The 27,970-nt window shown below is 38.3% G+C and overlaps 1 protein-coding gene across 1 annotated transcript in view; it reads right to left on the reverse strand.

Moving 5' to 3' along the window:
- PRKCE (protein kinase C epsilon) overlaps positions 1-27,970 on the reverse strand; it is a 300,046-nt gene that overhangs the window by 36,540 nt on the left and 235,536 nt on the right. The window contains exon 11 of the mRNA XM_049833478.1: positions 17,219-17,373. Within this exon, the coding sequence (XP_049689435.1) occupies positions 17,219-17,373 (155 nt within the window). The remainder of the gene's footprint in view (positions 1-17,218; positions 17,374-27,970) is intronic.

Here is a 27,970-nt window from a genome sequence, read left to right on the forward strand (position 1 = left end):
GTCTTGCAATTTCTCTGCTTTGCTTTTATATTGACCCATTAAATGATTACTGGATTTCTGATACACATTTTCTTTGTCACTGTTACATTACTTGATATTATCAAAGAATAAAGATATTATCTATCACAAAAACTATAGCAGACCTGTACTCAGCAATATACAGAAAAACCTTCTGTGCAGATTTGAAAACTGCTGCTTTTCAGCAGTACCAAGTTTGGAATAAAGTGAACCCACCTTATACTGATGTGTATCAGTATGTATAATGGCTAGCAGCAGATTAATTAAGAGCACAGACTTGGTTTCAAATAAAGTCAGAAATACTATAGCTACTTTTCATGGAAGAAAACAGTGATAGTTCAGATACCAAGGGTAAACATTAGTGGGAAATGCTGACTTTTAACATGACCATAGTGACACTCTCTGTCAGGCATGTTTACTTTTAAAAACATACACTTTTACTTTCCTTATATAACACAACATCCATCACCCTGCCATCTGCACAAATATGTTGTGGACTAAGGGGGTGGCAGAGACGGGAGAAGGGATGTAGCAAAAGACAGTTTGCTATCTACCCACCAAGGACATCAGAGGGAGATAAACACACGATTACTACCTGTGGCTCTGTAAACCCTAGTTGTTACAAGGCAAAAGTATGGCTTGCATGATGTATAACATCACCTGCTCCAGCAATGTCTACCATTGAGAAAACTTTCAGCTCAGCAAGGTCCAGAGATGGAAAAGAAGGCCGTGTGTTCATCATGCGGCCCTAAGTGTTTACTGATATCTTAATGATGTATTGAACAAAGGTTTAATATTGATTTCCAGAAGCTTACGGAAACCAATGACTCTTCTGGTAGCATAATAAAAGAAATTCTCTATATGGCTTTTTAATGGCTTTGACCATAACTTTCTTACAATTGTCTGTAGCAGCTTAGGACATTATAGTGCCTGATATGCTTATCTTATTATGCTTAGTTTCCTTAAAATAATGGGCAGACAAATAAATGCATTGTACATAACAACCTTCCTTTGTGTGGCTTCTCCTTTCTTACTATTTCCACACTTTTATTTGTGAACATAAGTGAAATATGTACAAGTTTAAATACGCATTATGTAAAACATTCTCAAAAATTGGCTAAGCACAGAGGGGAGCCGTCTCTATTTCTTTTTCAAGAGAGGGTTGCCTTTTACATTCACATCACACTGCTTTATGAACCTCATCCTTCCATGACCCCTACACCTGGGACCGCAATGATTTTTCCATGAGCCTGAGGCAGGAATGGGATGTAGTGCTACAACTGTGCCACTTGACTTAGCTTACTGGCAAAGCCTTGATTTAGACAAGCTTTGTGCTGGATCCCAGTGGCAACTCTGCCTTCCCACAGCCCACAGGCCTGCAATTTTTGTACCAAGTAGGAACTGTCATGAACAGAGCTGGCTTCTTATTAGGCCTATTGTATAAGACAAACAATCTGCCTCAGAAACTTGCAGCTAAACTAGATAGCAAATTACTTTCTCATTTTTCTTTAAGGTTTCTTAGATTTTACAAACCATTTGTGTTCCACGCTGGGTGAAAACACAGACTGTTCAAAGCTTTTTGTGAAAGTAGCGTGCAAATAGCCAATGGCCTGCTGCTCAGAACAGTGACTGGCTCTGAACCGAGGCTGAGCTGCCTCGTCATCCTGGTTGCCCACCACCCCCATAATTGCCCTGACATTAAGGCTTCTAGCTGCTCTGTCAGGGATTTTCTTTTTTCTTTCTCACTCACTGTCTCAACTTCGATCAAAAATACCATTTTCTAACTTTTTATTTTGAAGACTTTAGCTGAAAAATTCCTAACTGGCTCTATGTATTCATGCTGGGAATGACAGGGTGAAATCTGTACTACCACTAATGATATTTACTGTTTCAGCCTCTGCTACAAAGCCCACGTGTTAAGTCATTGCTAAATATGTAATGTGATAAACCCTGTCCTCACTGACACCTCGGTGATCCCACTGAAGACAATAGAGGTCCCCAGGCTTAGCCAAGGACTGACTCAAGCTGTGGTATTCTATTCTGTGAGGTTCAATGCTTTGTGCTCTTATTTTTATATCTCAAATAACATAAAAATAAGATCACATATTGTAACAATAGGTTAGGTGGAGGACAAACTAGAAGTGCCTACTATGTATGTCTATAATCCTTTTAAACAAAACAATACCAAATTGTTATTTGATAAAACCACTTGATGAAAGACAGTGAAAGGATGGTGTGAAGCTAGAAAAGCTTGTCAGATTGTTTTGAAAACTCAATTCTGAAAAAATGTTACCAGAACCTTAGAAAGCAAATTTATCAGTAGACACATTAATTAAGTCTGGATATGTTTAAAAGTTTTTCTTTGGAATCCAAAAGCAGTGGTTTTTTTTCTTCAGTGCCCTTAGCAGGTAGGCTGACAAAATCACTATTATTTGAACAACAATGGAATACAAATTATGCAAACACAAAGAAAAGAGTACTTGGGTTTCAGGCATTGTTTCTGGCCCTAACCAGAAAGATTGAAATTCTTTCTTCTCTTTCCTATTTTTGAGTGAAGCTTTCTTACACAGAATAGAAAAACATAGAGCCAACAAATGTATGTCTATCCAGGTAGCACCTTCTGTTTCTGTAGCAGTTCTCATTCAGCTATCTCAGCGATGAAGCCTTGTAACTTTTAATAACCCACAATGAGGATATATTACTGCCTTATACAGATAATAGGAAAGACAGAATAAAAGGATATAATGTAATCAACCACAATTCCATCCATTTTTGAAATTTACCTTAAACATGAATGTAACTAGAGCTCTGAAACATTTTGCTGGTTTTATGGTAATTTTCTTTCCTGTATTTTCCAGGATTCTGATCCAGATTTATCCCACCAGACATTAGGGTTTAACTGAGGTACGACGGTTTGCCCCAGGCTCCTTCCATGGCCATCTCCACAGATATCTCTGAAAGGATAATTCATGGAACATGTGGGCTGCACAGCTCCGTAAAGAGGCCTACCCTTCTCCACCAACTGTAAATGCACTCCAGGACAAGCAGGATCCTGACTTGGAAGCTTCAGTTACGTTCCTAAAGTTAGGTGAGAAGAATCTGGGCCTTTGTGTATATTCAGTATAAGCTGCTTCCCAGCTTCCTGTCTTCCAGATAGAGACTTCATTTGAACTAGTTGCAAATCTTCCATTTTTGTAGGAGAAAGCCAAACGAAGGCAGATTTTTTTCAAAAAAGACCTGCATTCATTTGTCTTATTACTCATGGTGGAATTGCACCCCCCCAATTTGCTAGGCTTTGAAGTTATGCCTTGTAATAATTCTTAATTTTTCTCACTTGGGTCATATAGCACTCTCCCAACTGCAAAAACTCCCAACATGCATATCCATCAAAATGCCACACATTTAATTGCTCTATTTGGACATACCAAATAAAGGCCTCCAAAGCATTTATTATTCTACATTGTTTCAGGCAACTGAAAGAGCATTCTAACCCCCCCCCCCCCCCCAAACCAGCAGAAGAAAAGCTGCTACTGTAATCAGCCATGACTGAAGGCATTTCCTGTATTTTGCTATCAAACTGGTTGTTTTTTCCATTACACATTAAGTGAACTTTAGTAAGGTCAAGACACCAGAGAAAAACAGGATCAGAATATCTTTAATCAACTAAAGTTGAGTACTTCAGCCTCTCTCTTTCAGATGTTTAGTCCTGGATCTCATCCCACATCTCTACATTTCTTCCTTAAATCATAGATGCATAAACCAGGGCAGTTTGAATTTATGATTTAGATAGTTGTTTCCAATAGCATTTAACTTGTTAGCCTTACACTTCCCCTAGACTAAAGGTCAATCAACCTCATGCTGCGTAACAATACCAATATGATTTTAGTATGATATAAGTCCAACAGGGGAAGCAAGTTTTCATTCACAATCACAATACTGGGCCAAAAACTTCCCTCAGTTGGAATACTATTGTTTCCATCATGCTGCCTATTAAAATCAAGTGTAGGTGTGGAAATTACTATTAAACAAAAGCCAAAGCTACAATAGCATAGGATAATTTGATCCAATCCTCTACATTGTCATCCTGCTGTCACACTGAATATTTTAAGGTATATAGCATCCTTGTCCTGTGCTCTGACCCTATTCTTTTTCTAGAGAAAGTGTCTTTTTTTCTTCCATGAACGCCAAACGATATTCTTTTACTTGTAAACGTAACGCAAATGCTGACACTTCCCTCAGAATAATGACCAGTTCCAAGCACATTGTTGACTTGTTGAAGAAGAGAAAAGCATGCCATGTTTTCCCAGCAGCTGCTAAGACAACCCCGTGCTTTGGTCCAGTTCTGTTACATAAAAGAGAAGACCAGCCTGCCTGAACACTGTGGTAAGACTGAAAGCCAACTCATCATGCAACCTTATTATCTACCTACTGAACACAGATGTACAGAGTAGAGACTACTCAGTGCTAGCAGATGGCCTCCAAAGCTCACCTTTAAGTCCTGCTCTCCCTTGCCCTCCCTCCCTTTTTCTAGCTTCAAAGCTTTAGTAAAGGTTCTCTTTTTAATTCAGTTGAGGTTATTTATCTAAAGAAAACTAATGACACTCACGTAAATCCCCATCTTTCAGCCAAGGGACCAGACCTTCAACATACTCAAAGATGAGAACACACAGTGAAGATGAAGAGCTCTTAAAATAATACAGTCTGCTTGTAAAAGGCAGCACAAATCTCAACAATGCTTATTTTGTGCTTCTATCAGGAACAGACAGAACCACCATTAGATTCAGGGAAAAAACTGAAAACATGGCAACGCTGGGAACCTACTTTATAACTTGAATTGGTCATCTTTTTCTTTCATTCCTTTGAATAAACTCTGTACACTCTGTAAACTTTTAAAGATGTTTAAAAAAAAAAAAAAGATTTTAGACTGGCAACCAAAACATGGGGTATACAATAAAATGGCCAAACACAGGTGGTTGGGAGCATATCCTGAGCAAGCCATTAATGCGCCAGCATGAGCCAACAAACATTCCAGTGCCTTTCTGTACTAGCCAATGCCCTCTGCAGCTTTATGATGCCCAGAAGTGTAAAGCAGAAGGGTTCCTGAAGGTTTTTACACTGTTTCTTTTTATAAAAGAAACAAACTTATCAGAATTCCCTTCCCTATGCTCCCAAGGGTGTCCTTAGCAGGGAACAAACACAGCTCCTAGCAGTAAGCAGACTCCTGTTAAAGCTCCATATCATGTTTCCATGGAGAAAAAAGCTTTCTTAGTCAGAAAAACCCCCACAAACTTCTGCAGTGAACTTTTGTACAGACACTGATTTTTTCCAACCTCACTTTGGTCTCAGTTCAACCTGTTGGGACTTTTTATGGAAAGCCTTTCCACAGAGTGGTGCACGTAATATTACACAGAATGGACTAAATAAATTATATAGCATAAATGAAATGACGTAACTCAGCAAGAACGTTGCTTCCAAGAAAATGTCTACTTATATGGAATCTCTAGAAGAAAGATTTTAATAGTTTTTGCTTCTATTCTGATTTCAGTAGCATAGTTCACATGCCTAAACATCTTTTTACGCAATCACATGGTCTGAACTTGGGAAGGGTATGCAGGCTCTTAATTTAAAACCTTTTCTAACTCTGCTGTACTTGTCAAGGATCAAAACAGCAGCAGTCAACAGCAGTTTAACAGATTTCTGCAGAAATTCTTGTATAAACAGTGAGTTAAATCTATGTTGTTTTTTGACCTTCTCAAAGCATTGTTATACAGATAGATTTGTTTGTTTCAAAATTCTGCAGAGTTGACAATTTTCTATTATGTTTGATGGAAGATTACTGCAGTGGAGGTATTCTGGCAAAATGAAGAAGAATCTTTATTATGTAGAGTATGAAGAAGATGCCTGAAAAAATTGGAGTTGCTTGCCCTTCCTATGTTGATCTATACAAAAAATAAGCTCCTAATGCTGCTTCCAGACAGAGGTCACAGAAGCTCATGCTTTGCACTGCTGGTTGCAACTCCAAACCTTGCTTCAAAATGTAATTAAAAAGGCTTATATATGTTAATACGGAAAGCTATATTTTACAAGAGACTCTATTAAAATTATGATTGTGTAGCAAAATCACATTACTTTTGCCCCCCAACCTCTGCCAGAAAGCTGCACAAACATTCCTAGAGAATCTTTTCTTGTGCGGGAAGTTTCAGCTCCAGCATTGTTTCAAATGTAGCTCCTCCAGAAAACACATACTCAGGAACACTACTTCGGCTGTAGTGCCAACATATAATATCATCACTTAAAATCTACTTATAGAATGCACCCCACTGTTTTTAATTAATATGAATGCAATGGAAAGATGACTCATGGGTTACTCACATGAAATAAAACATGGCATGACTTAGGAAATTTACAGTGTATTCACTTTTGTCAACATGAAGGTCAGCAGAGTGCTATACCAATTTACCTTCAGCTGTGAAGACAGAGAGGCTACCAAAAAGACACTAATAGTCTAGCCTAAATGAAAAGAGAGAAGCAATTCTGAATACAAGATTTGGGAGGCTAAAATATGATTTTAATCTCTAATATTTGGTACTTACTGGGTAGTCATTGCTAATAAATACTGACTTCAGTAGGATTATAATGTAAACTATTGACCAAAGTGGGCTGTTCTTGAACAATTTTGTCAACATTAAAAAAAAATAATTATTTTGAGCCTGAGGAATTGTCTTTGTAACTTCTATATGCCCAGCCACTAGGTCTTTCTCCAGAGACCTGCTAACCAGACTCTATGCTCTGACAAGATCAGTAATTATCCTATAAAACTCCCAGACAGTTACCTGGGCAAAGACTAGCAAGAAACCTAACTATACAGCTTACAAAAAATCTATTTTACATAAAGTTTCATTAAATTATAATACTCAATAAAGTCTCTTTGCATCTTTCTGACAGCCTTAAACTGAGCACACTGAGTACAATTGAATTCCATTGTAAAATTGCTTTGCTCTTCTGGTGTCATGATTTTTAAAGAACTAGTCTCTTATACACCAGACAGCAGCCTCTGTACACCCATGTCATGTTGTTATCACATTTATAATGTATTTTTATTATGTATTATCACATTCTGAATACCAATTAAAAACGCATGAACAAATGGATCTCTGAGAAAGATTATCAAAACACTTTTAAAACAAAATAGGTGAGAAGTTGCAGAAGTTATGCTATATCCCAAAGACATGTATACAGTGTATTAAACTCAACCTTGCCCAACCCTGAAACAAATGTGGATATTTGTTTAGAGTCTCTGTAGCCATTTGTAGCATTGTGCTAAGACTTGATAGTATAGCAAATGAAAAGTTAAGGGCCACTATAGTGTGCTTCTCAACCCAGACTCAGACTTTAAATGATGGCATAAAGTGCTCCATAAGCAGTCGTACAGTTCAGCCCTTTACTGCCCACTCTACCCCAGGCATCATCCCTTCCACTTTCTTTCATATTTCCATGCTACCACTAAGTAATTAGGCAAACATAACTGTGTTGGACTGCTTTTTAAATGGACCCTATCACATAAGGTGTGTAAAAAAACCACCCCGTTTTCTATGGCAGGATTTTGGGATTTTAGCCTAAATCTCTCTTGCATTGGGCTTATACAGACAATTATCATGGCCTAACTAGGAGCACCCATAGCTGAGCCAGGGGAGAAAAGGCTGTAGAAGTAATGACTTACACCAGATTTGTCACTGAATTATCTCTGGCTTTATAAGCTATAGGTCACTAACATCAGTTAATGTTTTGTTGTTATTACTACATAGACAGTTTCCAGGACACTGTTTCAAAATTTCTTAAGACCCTTTTGCTCATGGACAGAACAACTTCTACCCAATCTGCAGATGTTTTAAACATCATAGCCAAATCCTTTTCCTCTTGGGTCACCCACAGAAAACCAGAACTTTTGTCCTACTATGTCTGCAAGCATACCACTCACTCTGATCTTGTGGAGGCTGACAAAAGATCCCCTCCTTCTTTTGTGAATTTTCAAAAAGTGCAAGGAGAACCTGCCTAAAACCCCGCGTTGTCCAAAGGGTTTCCCTCAGCTCTGCTCAGGGCATTTCTCCGTCAGTGTCAGTGGAAACCACCTTACAGAGTTTTGGCAGAGGCAGCTTCAACCAGCTTGCAATAGACTGCTTTCAGCCTTGTGCCAAGGGGTATGCTCCCAAGCTGCTGTCTGCTTTCCTCGTTCAGAATCTGAGGATCTTTTTTATGCTATCAGGTATTTAAAGACTTTCATATAAATGAGAATCAGGGCCTCTTTATAACAGTTATGGCCCCTTTGGACCTACTACAGATTATCAGCAAATGAACTGGCACACATTTGGTATGCCTTTTTATGTCCTCAGTATAAAGTACCATAAATGCTTGCTGTCCTCTTATTGGTGGTTAAGTTTAGGCAAATATGTACTCAGGCAGTTTCTTAAGAGCATATTATTTTTGTTCTACAAGTACTCCTTTAAAGCTGTTTCAGATTTATTCACGTTTGGAAGCTTTTAAATATCCATTACCCACTTAACTGACCATAGCAATTCCATCTGACTCATTAGTTCTGTTTGTTAGGATATTTTTAGGCATTTTTTTAAATAGGTGTTAATAGACGATAGGAACTCCCTTGGAAACCCTATAATAAATCAAGTAAATACCCAATGAAGTGCTATAATGTTTATTTGTTACTACTTAATTTTATCCTTAATATTCCATGTTTTGAGCACATGAGGTTCCTCAGTTCAGATTATTAGTGACCACGATTTCTTTGGTTGTTTTTTTTAGGGCACTGCTTCTGTATTATTCAGTTCCATACCAAGGTACACCCACAGCAGCTGCTGTATTGGCTATCTACTGTTGAAGCCATCCCATTCTTCCCTCCCCTTGAAGGGGCAATTGCATGCCCTAAGGCTGGAATACCTTGTGAAGAACACTTTTATAACTGCCACTGTCAAATCTACATTAAAAAAATGTACACAGCTGCATTTGACATGCTTTGAAGGATGGTATTTTCTGTGACTTCCATAGATCAGCAGGAGGAAATTAAAAGTCTAGAGGAAAAAGCATTACCTGTGCTAAGTATTGGCATTACTTCTGGCCTCTCCCCTTTACCTTTTCTCTCTCTCTGCTGTTTCACAAGACTGACTACTGGAAACAAATCTTAGAAGCAGGACGCAATAAGTGAAGACCCATCTGGTGTGTACATTGTAAGAAGTGCTGCTTGGGCTTCTCCTCATAAGCTGGATGTTTCTGTAGGAATTTTTTTGAACCCAAAACATTATACCCCCAACATAAGTGGTCTTGGGGGGTGTGTCAAAATTCAATTAGGTGCCATCCATCCCTGGCTGTATCACACACAGTGCAGAAACCACACAAGGTTCCATCTCAGTAAAAGCTGGCCTTTGCCTTACTGCCATTCCTGCTTAGTCCTGTGCCACATCTGCTTCCTCCACACATACTCAGTGCTGCTGAGATGATGAAGACAATGTATTTCTGCCACTGTCTGCTGCTCTTGGGCAGCTGCTTGTTCAGACTCTCTGAAACACTGACAGCCAAGGAGAGGGGCAGGCATTACTTCTGACACAAGAAGGTAAGCTAAGTGACTCGTTACCACTCTGGCCCTGTTACCCCTCACCTTTCCGCTCGTTTTCAGCACAGTCGTTGCCACCTGACCCATTTCGTTCCGCTTTCTGATTTCCCTGGTTAGGCTGTACCTAGTCTGTCCAAGGTCCTTCTGATGTAATCCTACCACTGTTTATTCTGGTAGCAGTAGAGACTTTGATGCACTCCCCAAAATGCTGGGGTTCTTACTGGCTGTATTTTCTGTTTTAGCTCATTAGGCCATTTTAGTTAATCTCCTGGTGAACAGTATTATTTCTGTTTTTTTACATTGAGTTGTCAGCTACACAGACATTTTTAAAGTTTTCAAAAATTTCAGTGAAAAATCAGTTAGGTTAGCCTTCAGATCAGCTAAATTCTCATTTTCCACAGCCTTTTGCAATGGTAAGCAAAATAACATATGGTTTTTAATAACAGTGCATTCTCAAATGTGATGATTTTCTACTTCAAAAGAAACACATTTCAATCTGAAAAGTCAAACCAAGGTCCCAAATCATCCAGGAAGCTGCACACATCATGCATACGAATAGTCTCACTGAATCAAACTCAGTCTATGAGTACAGTGATCTGCATGCAGAATTGTTTGCTGGACCAGCATCTAAGTGATAAGCTCTTTTGTAACAAGGAGGTGGATTAAAGCAGGGGGGAGGGGAAGAAGGGACAAAGAGAATAAATGCAAACCTTGAGCCAAAAGTAGCAAGGTTCTGACCAAAAGATGGAAAAAGTTGTATGCAAATGTCTTTACTGAAGTGTATCACCCAAATTTTCTTTTAAGGCTGTTCAGTAATTTTAATACCATTATTTAAAAAACACTGGAGTTCCTTACATGTTTTCATCTAATGTTTTGCATTACTCTCCAACTTCTCTGTTGCATTTCAAGAACACAACAAAATCTTTGTGAAATGCCTATTGCCTCAGAACCACGTTTGCTGTGCACTTCTCTGTATTACTATGAAACTTTGGCAGATGCATTCAATAGCATGCAAAAAGGCAAAGCCTCACCCTTAACATGACATAGTTACAGCACCACTGCAACTGGGTTAAAGAAATATTTTCCATTGTTTGAAGACAAACATGACTGAAGGGCACAGCAAAATTCAGTCCTGTTAGCAGCAGAATTACATTTAGGAAGCACCTTGAGATTTGTAATGCACTATGAAACAAAAAGCATTCTCTTTCTTCTGTTAGAAAATTCTTTGAAGATATGATTTTGTTTGGAACTAGTGTACATGTTTCTGTAGAAACAAAGTGTGTCTCAGTATTTTAGGAAAACTACAGGGATTGTCTTGTGTCAGTACATTTCAGTTTTACATGCACTGCAGCTCTAGTGGATTTTTATTTTGTGTCTGTTTCTCTCAGTTAAAATCTTCTTATCAAATGCAGAAAGATAACACACATTTCTTCCTGTTACAAAATAAAAGCACAGACATCAATCATCTAAAATCACTGACAATTACCCAGAAATAAATACAAATATGCTCTGTAACATTTCATTGCTATTATATGTTGAGAAGCGCTGTTGCCGTTTCTACCGAGTGTACCGGAACATGGCTGCCCTCACAGGAATGTAAACTTGGCATTAACCCTGGCAGATTCCCACTCCCTGCCCTCTCTCATTTAACATTAACTCACTCCTATACTGTTATCAGAAGGTAAAGGTCATAGCTTTATTTACACAGTACAGCACTATACAAACAGTCATTAAACAAGAAAATCTTGCACCAAATAAACATGAAGCAAAAAAACAATGCCGACCTCGCTACCAGGAACTCCCCCTGGAAGTACCTTGTCATTCCCCAAATGAGGTCAACAGTGCTGGTCTATCCTTCTAAATATTAACTGCCCAGCACTGCTCCTCCGCATACCCAACTCCCACACAAGAGCCAACTAAGGACTTTCTTATGTTCCAAACCCAGGAGAAATTCAGAAAGCATTCTACTGTTGGCAAGACTGCGTGGTTCATATCCTATTCCCACAGCCTTTACTCATCCTTCCACAGCTGGAAACCTTGTCAAAGACTCTCCTATACAACAGCAGCCTTTAGCACAATACATAAGCTGGGCAGACGGCAGGGTGGACTCCCTCAGTCCAAATGCCAGAAGCCTGGGAACCAACCCTCCTTCCTGCTTCTCATCTCCCTCAGCCCTGCTCCTCTCCACCCCAGCCCACTGCCTTTTCCTGCGGGGAAGACATCCTGCTTATTTATGCATTTCATGACTGCTGGCCTGCCTAGATCCAGCAAGAAAAAGTGCAAAGAGGGCAGGAGGCCACTGACTAAAATCCCGTTGGAGCTCATGTTCGGTTTCGGAAACTAGACCAGGCAGAGCAGAGCAGAGCATGGATGTAGCCCGGGGCGCAAACCCGGCCAGGAGCACTGGCCAGGTGGCATGGCTTGAGCAGCAGTCCCTGGAGACACTAGGACTCAGACTCACATGCTGCAGCACAATTCACTCCTTGCTTCCTGCTTTTATTGAAGGTGATGGAAATAGTTTGTTGCTCACTTGCACCAGAAGTAAACTGTAACTTGTCTGTAGCAGAGTCCTGCTTAAGTTCAGGATATTCCAGTGCTTAGGTCTGAATATGTTATATGAGGGTACAAGGTCTTTTTGGCCCTCCTTCATGGACCATAGCTCAAGCACCAATTTAACCTTTAACTGTTTAGACTAGCAATAAGATGCTCTTTACATACTTAAAAACAAATTTAAACCAAAATGTCTAGTTTTGCATTTTAAAAAGCAAAAAAAAAAAAGCAGGGGGGGAGTGGAATTTTATTTGGCTGCTGCCACTCGGAAATAACACAGTAAGGTAACTTGGGAGAATGATGACTTTTAACATGTTAACCACTGACCATGCAACATTTTCATCACTGTAAATATAACTCCTCGTTATTCTGCCAAGGTTGCACTGAATCATACAACCACCAGTGAAGTCAGACTTTCTAAATATTCTTATTTCACATAAAAACATGCTAATGAAAATGCTTTTAATTTTAGGCAGGTCTTCTTTCTGAAACACTGGTGTGTATTGCCCTGATAAACAGGAATGCCTGGAAAACTGATCATCCAAGGAAAAATTCAGTTAGTGTTCAAACAAGTTCTTGGGGTATTTGTGTACAGAAAAAGCCCAGAGGTATTCAAGGATTGGCATCAGCATATTTATATTTGCATTCTCCTCAATTCACTGTTCATATATCCTTCATCACGACCAATGTACTAATTACAGAGTGCACAGAGCCTCAGAAATCTGCAGCAAGTTACAGGCTGGATTATTACTTCATATTGCTGAGGAACATGATAACCCATAGTTACAAATGTGGACTCCCCTGTGACCAGGTGCTGTACAATTTGAAGGCAACATCTCACAAAGCTTACATTTGAAACCAAAAGAATGAGTTAACACAAAGCAGGTGACACTAATTTCCCAGTTAAGATATTTTTCATCCTCTCAGGTGAACTGAAATTGTGTACATTCACTTTCCGTCTTTAGTATTTCAGAGAGAACACCTCGTTTAATCACTTGAACGGTCTTGGAGCATGCCAGAGATCACGCGACATGCAACTCCTGGCCCTCCAGGTCGTCACTGAAACAAGGTTTGTAGCTTACATGGTTATTCCCTAAATCAGATACGAACTGGGGACACAGGCATTTATGTTAATGAAGTGGTACCCCATTCTAGTGCTGATGTCCTGCCTAGGAAGACAACAGGTTTTTGTATGTATTTCAGGCCAGAGTGGGCCACTTGCGTCACCTCACTTGAACGTCTACAACGAGAGCCAGAGACACCCACGTGGATACTCCTATCCTCCACCCAAGAACTGCAGGTGAAACAAGAACATGTAACATTTACATATATCTGTGGAAAGTGCACAGGAACATTCAAAGTCAGTACAAGAGGGGAGTATGGAACTGGCAGTTCTTATCAGCCAGTTTGTTGCATCTTCCCTATATCAGAATATATATTAAGCTGACGATGACTGACTTTAAATATACCACACTTCAGTGACAGGTGACAGTGAACGGGTGACAGTGAACATAGTCCACAACCTTTCACCATGAGTTCAAAGTCCAGTTCAGCTCACAGGCAAAATAAGATCTATAGTCTAGTCTTAATTCCTGAAGCTTGGATACATTTTTTCAAAGTGGTGGAATTGCATAACACAAACAACAATGACTGCCAGAAAGTGTGATTAAAACTTCTCTAGTGTCTGATTGACGCTACTTGTATTATCAGGTCCCAGCTTGACATGTGCCTGAATAGCTGAATGTGAATGCCAGATGAGAGGAAAGGTGGCAGGTATAATACAGGTATTTTTATTAAGTTGTTAAAGTGTTTTTGACACAACAGCAATAACATTATACCCTTAAAAATGCCACACTGAAAATTATCCTAAAGTTTATCTCTCAAACAAGATACATTTAGTAACAGTATATATAAAAATTGTGAGGATAATCTTTATTTCCAACATAAACTCGATAAACAGAAGGAAGGTATGTACTTCCAGGGAACACACAGATAATGGGACAAGTCTGGAAACACTGTTGGGCCAGTTGCAAAGATGTGAACTTACAGAATAATTTCTATTGCCAAACAGGGAGCTAGCTTTCTCTTTGAACTTCAAGGGAAATGAGGATAAACTAGTTATTATAAAAGATGATCATTTGGTATCATCATAGCACTTTCTAAAAATCTAACCAACAAGCCAAAGCACGAGCTAAAGCTAGTTATTTACTTCCAAAAATATAACTATGTTTAGCTCCACACAAATACTTCCACATACATGACTGAAAAAAGATCAGAAGGTATAGAAGCTATTTTGAAACCTGCATTTCCATCAAACATCTTACTTTATTTATATATTCCCCACTTTCCTTGAAGTATTGCCCACACAAGCAGCATTTCCCACTTTGGAGAATAACCATTAATTTCACACCACAATGTTTTTTCTAGAGATATAATTACACAGAAGACAAGTATTCTTTATTAAAATATCTGAAGGCATGTTAAGTAGTTATGACTGGTAGTTATTCAGAAGCATTGGTTTTCTTTTCTTTTCTTTTTTTGTTCCCCCCCCCCCCCCCCCCCCTTTCCTTTCCTTGTTTGCCAGCTAATAAGAGCTTTGGGGATGTAAGAGAGTGACTTGATCCCAATGCATTTTTAGCATTGTAATAAACGATGCAATAAGGTATGGAATAATCAGGCTGAAACTGTTCTGTGCAAGACAACTATTCTAACATATGCTTGACATCAACATAAGCACTCTCCCAGGGCCTGGCACGTTATGAATGAATTGTGACGTTTCTTTTAAGATAATCTCTAACTTCTTCGTTGTACTTGTATTTTATAGAGTAACTGGGATATACATTTTAAGAATTGTTGAAGCTCCTAGTATCCCCTAGTTGGGAAAACAAGTTATTCTTATGGATATAACTATGTCCAGATCCAAAAGCCTCTGTCAAATACAACTAAATCTGTTCCTAAAGTTCTTCCTGTTGCTTTTTTTTAGTTTTTGCTTTCATCCTACAACTCATGTTATTTTTCTTCTTTTGCCTCTTCTGATAACACACCCAATATAACACGCCATTTACAATTTTAGTGTTTTATGGTAGCATGCCAAAAACATGTCAGCATAGTCTCTGAAGCAGGAGTATTTTGCAAAATTTAAATTACAAAGCATTGTATCATCAGAATGACACTTCTCTTGGGATTGAAGCATTTTGACATTTAAAAGTCATACAAAGAATGCAGGCACATGAACTGATTGAATGCAAGCTAGTAGCCAACACACAGCAGAAGCTACATATAAGACAAGGGAAAAGAGAGAGAGAGAAGAGAGAAGAGGATGTGTGTCAAAGGATGGGAGAAGGAAGGGGAGAGTGAATGCACACTTGTATGAAGACGGGGGAAGGTAATTTTACCAATTCTTCATTGTTGGTTCACAGAAATCACTAAACTGATTGCTAATTACGAAGTGTCTAAACTCCAGTTTTCAGGAAGAGGAAATTAGCTTAAGACTTTCTATGGAAACAAATCCTCCAAATCCTTCACTTTTTAAAGTACCAATCTTGTCTGTTTCCCTTATGATGAATACTTATAAATTCAGAAGTTGTCATGTTCTACTATCTAAATGTACAAATACATAGCTTCGGAAATAAATGCAGACAACGAATAGGAAATGTGGTATGGGCAGCAAAGGTAAGAAATGTGTTGGACCTTCAGCACTTGAAAACAAACCTATGCAAAGTGGTAGAGCTGAAAGTCCAACCCAGTATGCAAACATTATACCAGTGTTAATAAAAGATGGAGATGAAGAGCTGCAGCTGGTAAAAAAGTTTTCTAAAGAAAACTGGATTTTTGACTGAAAGACCACTTTCACAGAGATTTGTTTTCCTCAGAAGATACAATGTCCTGCTGTTTGCGATGTCTCTGGAAAGGAGACTCCTCTCAGAAGTTTCCCTTTGAATCCCAGTTAGTGAGAAAGCCAATGGCCTCTGATGGAAGTTACCACTCAGTCCTGGCTACTAAACATTTAAAATTAACTTCCTTCAATTTCTAGTACTCTTGAGAGCAGCCTTAATATGAATCCAGGGATGTGACAAATTCCACATCCTCATCTTGATGTTTCTGCTCAAGAAATCTGAGACTGCCTGTCCCTGAGATGACTACCCCAAATCAAAACTGATAACCTGAAAGAGGGCAAGAATACCAACAGAATATCAAAACTCAGTTAGATTCACAGAACTCAGAATTTGTAGCAGACAGGACAGACCTGTATCACAAAATCTGTAAAGGACACTGCTTGTGAAAGCCCAAATTTATTGCAAGCAATGACATGCTGCTAAAAACAAATTAAAAGAGAGGAAGGTTGAAATGACAGGATAAAAGGACTTAATAAAACACATTAACATCAGGGTGAAAATTTTCAAAGTCATTCCTTATTTTTAATAATAAAAGCCTATCCCTAAACGCATTCTTCACCACAGTGCAACAATATGCACTTTTTTTCTGTGTGTGCATGGGTGTTGAAGACTAGAGATTTGGGGTGGGGGGCGGAGGTTCAAATAGATCCAGGGCATTTGCAAGCAAATCAAAATTGTTTGCAAAGAGCCCCTTCCTGCTGGTGACTAAGCCTTCACCCAAACAGTCAAGAGGAAGGGGTATAAGTAAAGCATTGCAAACGAGCATCCCGATTGTATCAGAGTGGAGACGACTAGGACAAACAAACTCAGGAAGTGTCAGGGAATTAGAAACCGAGACGAAATCTATGGCACTGAGTGGAAAGTGAAGAGATTGCGCTGATCTGGGTTGCACTGTGCCAAGCTTTTTCAAAACCACTTTATTTGGACTATAATACAAAACTGGCACACACAGCTGGCGATGGCTGCAGAGGCTATTCAAATGTTAACATTCTCAATGATAAACAGCCAAAAAAAGATCTATGTAAGCAAATTGGAACAAACAACTAATCTAAATTTGGTTGCTAAGAGACAGAGGATTTCAGCCAAAACCAGTCCCAAGCCTCAAGAATACTTTATTTTTGATCAAAAAAAGTACCTGTAGATGACGCCATGTTGGTGAAGAAACATGAGTGCTGATGTGACCTCTGCTGCATAAAAGCGGGATCGAGGTTCGTCAAATTTGCGTGAGCGCTGAATTTGAAACATTAGGTCTCCTCCATTTACATATTCCATGACGAAAAAGAGGCGGTCCTGAAATTAATTAAACAGTGCTATTTAGCTAATTTCTTTTAGTCACACAAAGGACTGCTTGAAGCTACACTTTAGGCGACTGGAGCATTTACGTCAAGAAATGAAAGAAACAAACGCTACAATTCTGAAAAAGGAAAAGCTGAGAACCAGAATCCCCCAAACCTAAAGAAAACAAGACAAGAGCCTCAAATTGAGAAATGAGAGAAAGGGAATAGTATAAAAATGTAGTAATAAGCAACACGCACATGAATCTCCACACATCAACAAATACATACGGAATTATAATCAATGTTATATAGTAATGGAGATACTTAAATGATGCTGTTTCTTTTAAAATTTAGACATAACAATGAAGAGAAAAAAGTCAATTCTGTCAACTACTGCCAGGCTGCTGGGCAAATTTCAGGTTCCTTATTTCTTCTCTTATCTCTTACCAGCTACTTTGTTTGCAAAGCACCTTTCCCAAGTTACGTAAAAACAAATTGGAATTGTTAAGCTATAGAAACCAGTGCTGCCAATCTCAAACACTTACATATGACTTTTTGAACTGCCTCAAACTCTGCCTTTTTATTTTCTTCTGATGCTCATCCCTTCAAAGTTCAAGTATTCAAGACTATTTCCATGATGGAGAACTAGAAATGAACTTTACCTGAGAACAACAACCGAGATTCTCAAGTAATCACCTCATTTTGGTGCATTTCAGAAAAAGAACCCCAAAAGTTAAGCACACAGTGAAATAGTCATAACTGAGAACACCAGTAAACTAAGTGTGTCCATGGTCTCTTGAACCATTTATGATCTAAACTGGCAATGCAGGTGAAGGCATAAGTGAAGAATGACACATGTCCACTTGATATGATTTAGATCCTATTTTCTGTAAATGTTTCTTATAAATTTTCATAGTTTTCCCTATTCTGTACTAACAGCACTAAATCATCAACTCTTTGCCCATTCACCCTTGGTTTGTAAGCCTACTTCACATTCTTTATTTCCTTACTGTAAAATATCTACATCTATATGCACATGAGTTTAGACAGAGGTGGAGGTAATTCTCATATGACATGGAGAACGTATCTGAGCATATATTCCTTGCTCTGCATTAGCTCACATGACAAACTTTCGTTCTCTGGTCACACGATACACAGGTGTGTAAGCATGGGACTTCAGCAAAGGAAGCCCCTCTCCAACTTTCATGTCACACTGCTGTTTGGCTCTAGCCCATAGTGTCTGGTGTGCTGGGTTGAAGACGAGGAGACAAGATATGAGCAAAAAACAACAGAAGATGGAAGTTAATTAACCTCCCAGAAGTGAATCCAAGCTTGCAGATTACGTAGTTTATATAACAAGTCCAGAAATTCATAAATGTTTGCCATTTGTCTTTAGTCATCTACTCCACGGCTCAGATTCAAAGCATAGCACTTAAAAATATCCTTAAACTTAAGCGTGTGCATTAATCTTTCTCATTAAGTGCCTGAATGTTATACTTATCAGGGATGCTTCCTGGAGGAGGTTAGCAATGTTTGGCTGACTTTTTGCTGATTACAAAAAGAGGATGCAGAAAAAAATGTTGTGCCTTTCCCCCTGTATCTTGGGAACACAGAAGCTGCTAGACTGGATCAAATTCAGGATCCAGGTGGACTGGTATTCTTGGTAAAACATTGCTAACAACTTTGATATGCTTTCCAACATTTTTCTTACCATTCCCTTGTAAGGAAAACCTACTAAAGAATAGCATCAAAGCTTCTGGCTGTATCATATGCTCAAAAGAGCATGGCTTCAGAGCCATGCCTTTGTTCTTTTTGCAATGCTCAGTACGGCTGATAAGAAACATTTAAAATCATACTGCAGATCTCTTGACATCAGTGTAGGCTTTAAATATCACCTTCTTTGCTTGTTTTAAGCAAAAATATGGGTCCTTGTGCTGTCTGATTTGTCTCTGGAACCAATGAGAACTACAGCCTTGCTTTTAAAAGAAAATCTGATCACTCTCAGATGGTCTTATGATTTCAGAAGCTAGAGCTTAAGGATAACACCAAATGCAGTCAGTTTTGTGATAAAGCATAGTCAAAAGCATAGCTATATTGGTACTGTAACGTAACATAAGAGTACAACATCCCTAAGAAGATGGTGCAGGCATTGTTCTTTGTTAGGCTCCTCATCACCGTGCTACAGACAGAGTATCTCTGGAGAGTAGTTTCTGCTTGAGTGTCCCTTTGCAACACGTTGCCTTAGATTATCTCACATGGATACAGTTCATTGTTTCAAGTACAAAACCCATTTGGACTGCAGGCTGGGGAGCGTCTGACTAACATTTGTCTAAAGTAACTTCTAACACTTGTTGAAATGGAACTTTCTTACATTGCTATTTTAACCTTTCCAGAGTCAACAGTCTGGATGTGAGTGGGCGCAACCAGGAAAAAGGAAGCTGCATTTCACATTCCCCTGAGCAGCCATACTCATTCCCAACATTGCTACCTTTTTGCTGCACCTGTATCACAAATATAAAATGAATTATGCTGATGCAAAGTGATTATGCTGCCTCTTAGAACTCTGACTCCCCAATGGTGATCCTCAACTTGCCACTGAGCTGGGAGCTGCTATTCCCAACAGTGATGGCACCCCTCTTTCAACTGCTAGGGATGGTAAAAAAAAAAAAAAAAAAAAAAAAAAAAGGCTGGTTTACACAACTGTATAGATCAGGGCCATTTCCTAACATGTCAGGATATACATGGTATCATTTTTTTATTAAATTCTCTACGTTTGATCCAAAGAGAACCAATGTTTTTGTGATATTCACCAAATGCCTAACTGGTGATTCTAAATATCAGAAATTGTGTTTAGTTAAAACTTCAAGTTCTTTTATTTTGGTTCAGTACTTTGTAGGACATTTCCAGTTTAGCCAAAGGAAAATTTAACCTGGATTGTTTAGCTGAATATCTTGTCATTAGACAGTCTGAACAAAAGCTTTAGCAGCAGCTCCACTCCCAGAGCTGGAGAGTGCTAACTCTCCTGTCCTCTTTCACATCCTCCTTATTATGAACATCCCCTTCTCAATTTGAAGGGGTATTTCCAGCAGATTCTGCAGCTTAGTTGACCACCTCTTCAAAAGTATATCTATTAAACCCAGAATTAACAGCTCAGTGATTGAAATTGCTCTGCTGTTGCATTTTTCTGCTATACACTGATATTTCAAGTTACTTTTCCAGCTTTCCTAGGTTCACATATCAGCTTCCTAATGAGAATTCACAGAAAAAAATCAGTTTGAAGGTTCTGTTCTGTGTTTACAGTGAGTCTGGGAAAGGGTTTGATTTTGCGATAAGAAAAATACAAATTCTTATCCACTAACATGGGGTAAACAATAAGATGCACAACATCCACATCCACAGCATGACAGAGTTTCAACATTAGAAGGTACCATCTGTTTTGATGAAATACATTCAGTCACTATGAAAACTACTTTCTTAAAACCACTCTCTGGTCTTTTTTTGGTCAGGACAATGACATGATCATCTGGGACTCAAATTTACATGAAAAGAGGATGCAAGAGAAGAGACAATCTTTTATGAATATGAGCTGAAATTGCTAAGTCCATTTTTCTCCTGATTCCCATAACCTCAAGAACAGACACACTATTTTGATTTTTGCTACATAAAATTTTTCCCTATCTTTCATCAAAAGATAATGATCAAAATCTAGGTTCCTAATCCTCTGACTATTTTCTTTCTGTCATAATGTAAGCACACACACGGAGTGACCCAGTGAGACCTCTGTGACTTCAATGCAGAGAGGATTTCATCCTCAAACAATAACTGTGAAATAATGTATTTTGCCTGATTATATGCATCTTGCTACATGTATCATCAGATATGTTCAAAATTGAAGCAGGAGAATATAAGGTGAACACTCTAAAGAATTATACATTAAGGGACAACACAGTGTTTACTCAGTTAAAATTGAGATATAAGATATGACTTTATCATTGCTTGTGTTCCAAAAGAAAACCGAATGGGTTTGGTTTGGATGGCATTATTTTTGGACTCCATTTTCATAACATTGGAGAAGTATGTTTTGATGAACAAAATAAATGTAAAGCAGTCCTGGGAACTCTTTAATTATATAAACTGAAATAAAAGGCAAAATCACAAACAAAGACATTATAGATTAATCCTCTCTTGGCATCTATAAAGCAAAAAAAGTACTGCAAAGTAAGCTAATGTTTTCTGAAGTAATTAGATTCTTTTACAGGGTTTATTTTAGCCCTTAATGATACCTGCTTTTCCTTGAATTTCTCAAAAGGCATGGCTGAATGACAACACTTAAAATAATAAATGGAAAGAAAAAACAGAGCAGAGAGCATGGGTAAGAGATTTTAAAAGCAAAGTGGAGATGAAATAAACAGGCTAGAATTAGGACAAAAAAAGTTCAATTTCACTCTGTATTTCCATAGTATTTTCTGACCATAAATTTCACTACTATACTGGAATGCATAACTGCCCGTCTTAACATCTCTATTATTCCAGTCCCACCTCTTGACTTTCTTAATTGAGATAGTCTCCTGCATGCTTTGTGTCATCAAAACTGGACTCCAAAAGCAACCTCTCTTCTAGTCTCCATCCCCATCACTATCTGAAGAAGTACACTTGTCACTTAAACTAGAAATCTTGTTTCATCTTCTCTCTCATTCCTTTCCTTTAATTGTACCCCAATTTCATTTTTTATCCTCCTTGACATTCAAAATAGCCATCCTTTAGCTCTACAGTAAATCCTTCTAACTAATCCTCTACTCTTTATTCTGATTATTACCACAACCTGCCCTCTTCAAAACCATTCTCTGATTTTTAGTTTTATTTATATACTTTTTGTTAACATCAGCCTATATATTATGTGCACTCTCTGCCAGTTTATATTCGCTTCTTTTTAGATGTTATGAGTTCCATTGGATAGAGCTTTTACCTTTTGCTTCTTTTGGAATAATGTACATGTTTTAATTGGATACTTTTGGAATAATGTACATGTTTAATTTCCAGAAACATCAATAGTAGTAAACTCTCAAGACATAACAGACTCAATCCAGCTCCTTTTTGTGGAGGTGTGATTAATGACCAAGACATTCCCACTAGTAAGACCAGATAATCTTGCTGATCAGTTTTGATTTAACAGATGACACTATACAGTTTATTAGTTGTTTACATGTAGAATAATACCATTGTTGAGGAACAAGCTTCTATGTAAACCCTGTATGAAAGCTTAGACATGGAAAGACTTTGATGTAATGTTTACATTATTTATTGTGTAGCACCTTAAAATTTTTTTAAAAAATTATCAGTCATTAACCTGTCTGTCCTCTGTTTGTTTTCCAATTAAAATCTCATTAACATTAGATTGCAGCTTAAAGACAATCCATTGACAGACATAAGGCCAAGTACAATTATCACTGCAATCTGAAGAATATAAACTTTTTTTTTCTTTCAAATGAGTCCTACCAGCTGGGGGACCCGATATGCAGTTCAGCACAGCCTCATTACTGAAATATTACAAACCAAAAATAAATCACAGAATCTGTCTCCCAGTTTCAAATCTGAGATGTGCATCCATGCTACAAGCCTGAGAACAAATCTTTTCACTACTGTTTTTTGTCTCCCAGTTCACACCTTACAACACTTAAAACCAGAGAATTAAGGAAAGGCATCAAACACGGACTCCCCAAGTAAAATTCACAACTGATAAATCTTACCAGCCTACTCCAACTACCATTTTTTTCTTCATTTATGTTTTCATTCAATTGGCTGTGAATAAATTCTTCCTGATTCTCACTAGTTCTCTAAACTAAGTTTTTTTTGTGAATACACTTTCTTCCTCCCAATTTCAGAAAGTTGTATTTGATTTAGATTTCTCCAGAGGCTACTGAAAATATCAGGGAAACTAGTATGTGTTAAAATTAATTATTAAATACAGGTAAATTTAAATGCAAAATAGTTCACATTCTAGTATAGTACTGTTACATAATGGAATATGTTTAGCCACTAAACTTGTTGCAAAACAAGAGTCAAAGATATAACTTTCATTGCACAAGAAGTTAGATAAATATATCACTTTGGTATGGTCTGTAAGATGATATTTTATTCATATAATGCATGTATGGAATTCTTTTCTAACTCGTACAAAACTCTGATTACTTAACTCTATTTAAACAGGATGCTCAAACGGTTTGTTTAAAATTACCTAAAACTACAGCAACTGTCCCACCCCTCAGAACTTGAATAAACATTTCCTGCTTCTGATGGAAATTGCACAGGCACGTTGTACAGAAAAATATGTGCAAACCTTCAACACCCTGGAAGACTAACCAGGATGGCAGATTCATCTTCCACACTCCCAGCATTAGGAGGTACAAATTAAAAAAAAACAAGAAAAAGACCAGGTACAACACTAAAGAAAACAACAAAAAGCTCTCTCCTGTTCATTTGATTCCTTTTTGAAGTTTACAGTAACAGTCTTCAACAGGACACTATGACATGTTATCTGTCTCTGATTTCAGTGTTTATAGTCAGGGCTAATGGTGCTGTTTTTCCTGTTTTGTACCAGTGCTTTCCTGCATTTCCAAATAAGAAGGGAACAATTTCTATGAATCCCATATTTCTTGGAATAAATGCCCTGTACATAGGAAGTGCTATCTTAAATTTCACATGGGACATTTGCATCTTCCACCTTACAAAAAATGCTTTCAGATTTTGTATCAAAGGATTTGTTTGTCAGTCAGACACTTCAAATTTCTCTCAAGCTGGTGAATACTATTATAGCTAGGGACTTCCTGTTCAGTTTTACTCAGCTTTGCCCAGTACTCAATTCTGAATTGTGTTTTCAGTCATTAACCTGTCTGTCCTCTGTTTGTTTTCCAATTAAAATCTCATTAACATTAGATTGCAGCTTAAAGACAATCCATTGATAGACATAAGGCCACTTTTTTTGCCCCTGAAAGAAAGAATGACCTCAAAGTTAAAACATAGACTGGAGAGAATCAGAGAACCACACCAAATTGGATAAAGAAGTCTTGCAAGTCATCTAGCTTATCCTACAGCTGACAGGCAGGATCAGCTGTACCTAAGCCAAGGGGAACTAACCTTTTCAATGCTGCGAGGCAGTCTCTGGGCACTGTGAGCCAGTGATCTAACCCCGAACCTAAACAGCCCTGCTGAGCAGGCTCCATTTGGCCTACAGCGACCTAGAAGCAGAAGTTTCTGCTAGTCTGGTCTGCTGGAGGGCAAGTGGGTTTGTCTGCACTCCATTGCAGCAGGGTCTCCTGCTGTGCCAGAAATGCTCTGTTCCCTTCTCAGTCCCCTTGTCAGCAGCAAAAGCCAGTAATGAATAGTACTCCTTGAACATATTCTGCCTTGCAGGCCAGAAAATTGCATCAGTTCCTGAAATTAATCTGATCAGCTCTTAAAAATCACCACTAGATTCCTTGACCTCCATTGGCAGTGTATTTTAGTACTTGAGAATACCACTGGGAACTCTTTTCACTGCTGCAAATCTTTTGCATCACTTCTTGTGCTTACCTTACTCAAAGCATCAATTCCTAGCTGTGCTGCAAGTTATATGCTACCTTCAGAGAAACACTTCTGTGCTTTCCACTTTTGTTTCTCACACAAAGAACTGGTTATGGATTTTTCTTGATTTTACAAAACTGATCCCCAAATATTTCTATTCTGTTCGTAGAGACGCCAGACATTATGTCAATTGAGAGCCTGTGGGATAAAAACCACTTAGAAAGTCTTGCAAATGGTTTCAAGAATAGCTGGCCCTCGAGACATTGGAATAATTCTCAAAAAAGCCTCTCTACCCTATCATACCATACCATGTGAAGGGCCAGAAAAAGCTAAAAATTGAATACAATTAGTTTCCAGACAGTGCTTTCAGAACCAGCACAGAGGTTCTCAAAACCTTTACACTGTATTACTGTAAAGACTTGCATTGTAGCATTTACTCATCTATAACATGAGTTGCTGGAAAAGGGTTTTTAAGGAATATGTTTTTCTGAGATCTCTAATCTTCGTAAAGCAGACCTTGTACGTCGCTTCTGTCACGAGAGATTTATGTTGCCTCCCTCTGGAATATCTATTGATACTGGAACAGAATGGGGTTTTTAACATGTTTTTCATCCCCCTAGCGCACCCTATAGTACTGTTCAAAAAGGAAAATATGGCTAGTGTATGTACATTGAGATAAACTGGCTGACTGGGGGTGGGGAACTTAGTATGTGCCAGCAGTAGGTCACAGACCTATGGAAATTACAACTTACGATTCAAAGCAGGAAACATTAGCCAGGACCTCGTGGACATCACCTATTCTTTTCAAAAAACATCAAGGGATGATTAGGTTTTACCTAGACTGGCGTTCAAGAGGGAAGTCTTGTTTAATGATTTTTCCTAAGACAGATCCAACAGTACTCTAAACCTGTCCAAAATTAAGAGAAGGCAGCCTGTCCCAATTTTGTAGAGTGAAAAAATGCATAATTTGGTAATCCCCTTAGCACTAGAACTTCTAGAAAGGTTTAATTGATTGTTTCAATCATTCAAAGAATCTAATCCCACATTACTGTGGCCAGCAAAATCTACTGACTTCAACATAACTTTGGAAACATACAGGTCTTCATCTCTACCACAAATTTTAGAATATGATAAAGTATGGATATGAATAAAATATATACCCTAGAATCTGCAACTAACAATCATATACACATCAGGAAAACAGATGAAGGTTACATCCCTTATACAGAGCTTTTTCCTGTGTAATTTACAAATACCTGATGTTTGAATACAGTCTTCCTACTGTTTTTTCAGATAATGAATTCTGTCAGATTACTATCTGGACCAAATTTACTATGCATTCGATTAGCTGGTGTATCAGGCTCATACTAGGGAAAGTAAAAAGAAAATATGGTTCAAAATTTCTTTAATCCTGTTTTTAAAAAAAGATAAAGTTTAGACTAATTCAATGCAGCACAGGAACAGCAAGCGGAGAGTTATCAACCTGCTCTCCATAGAACTGTCATTTTACTCACTGAGAACATGATATAAAATTATGGCTATACTTGAGCTTCTTGAATAGACAAAAATTTCATATTAAGACCCTGAAATAGTATCTCATGTGAGTGCAAACATTTTCATTTTTTTAGTGTCTTCCCACTTTAAAAGAGAATTACAATTTTGTTTTTTGTTCTGCTCAGTCACTAATGGATACTACGCCTTCTGCATGTGAATGTTTTCTGTGACACCTGTAATATAATACCTAATGTTCTGACACAGTATCTACAGGGCTTAGTGGTGAGATTCTTTTTAGCTTAGACGGGGTTTAGATCAGGATTAAATTTTTAATGCTATAATATGTGGAATTTCTTAGCTGAGGGCATGCAATGAAGATGCAGAGCAAATTATATGAATTGCCATTTTATCAGCTTGATCCCCTACCATCTAACCTTAGAAATGAATTGCAACAAAAAGACTGCTAACTTTGGGAAAATATTTAACCCCAAATTATCCTGGAGAGATATGTGTTCTGTTGTCACTGCATTTTTCTGGGAGTTGCTGCAAATCCTTCGGTCTGCCCCAAGCTGCAGTGTTGGTAGCCATGAGCTCCATGGTGAGCTCAGGAAAGGACTGCTGCTCCCTGGGGTGGTAACTCTGATGCCTGCCCACTCCTTGAAAGCCTAAACAAGCCCCGAGAGCAAGGACCCCAGAAGTGTGCCAGCTGGTGTAATACACTCTTTGTGCCCTTCCTCTCATACAAGGGAGAAACGCAGCTTGAATCCTCTGCAGAAATGGCATCTTTTGTAGTTCTAGTCACGTCAAAAGGGATATCAAGTAGGAAAAGCTTCTCAGGCCATTTCCTTCATACCTTCATTTGATGACAGATAAGCTGTGAAAAGCGTCTTTTATGAAATTCTTTGATCTCATCTTCTTTTGGTGGTGTTTGGAAAGAAGAACTGGTCTGGTGAGCTAATTTTAAAGACTTCTCATTTAATGGCCTGATGCACATAGCAGAATATTATATCAAGCCTGCAAAATGTCATTATGCAGAAAATGTTACAATGTGCAGGCAGCTCTTAGTATTCCTTTGTTCTAATTTTACAGGAAAATATAAACACTGTCTTTCAATTAGAACTAACTATACAGTTTTTGAAGGCACTTCAGAACTTCTAAGAACAACTTTTAACCTGTTTATATTCTACCAAGGAGCTTAGACAGAGATGGCACATGTCCTAGGTGTCTCCGCAGCCCCTAGGCTGGTTCTGGAACCTTTCTTGTCTTTCTAATTCTTGTTTTCTTACGCTGTCTGGGCATCTAGTTTATGTCTTTGAGCACACAGGGAAATTAATCAGATGCTACACAACTAATAGAGAATACTCTGGGGAATGCAGCCAGTTGGTCCAGCAGCAGTGGTATGAGAAGGAAAAGGAACCAAGTAAAGAAGTTAATGAAAATTATGGGAAAAAGTACTCATGCAGCAACCATTTTCTGAGAAATTATCCATTATTGCTGAAAAAACTACCAGAAGTAATTAGCTGACTTGGCAAATCTTTATATCACAGTTCTGATAT

Source organism: Accipiter gentilis, chromosome 30 (assembly GCF_929443795.1).
Source record: "Accipiter gentilis chromosome 30, bAccGen1.1, whole genome shotgun sequence".
Taxonomy (NCBI): domain Eukaryota; kingdom Metazoa; phylum Chordata; class Aves; order Accipitriformes; family Accipitridae; genus Astur; species Astur gentilis.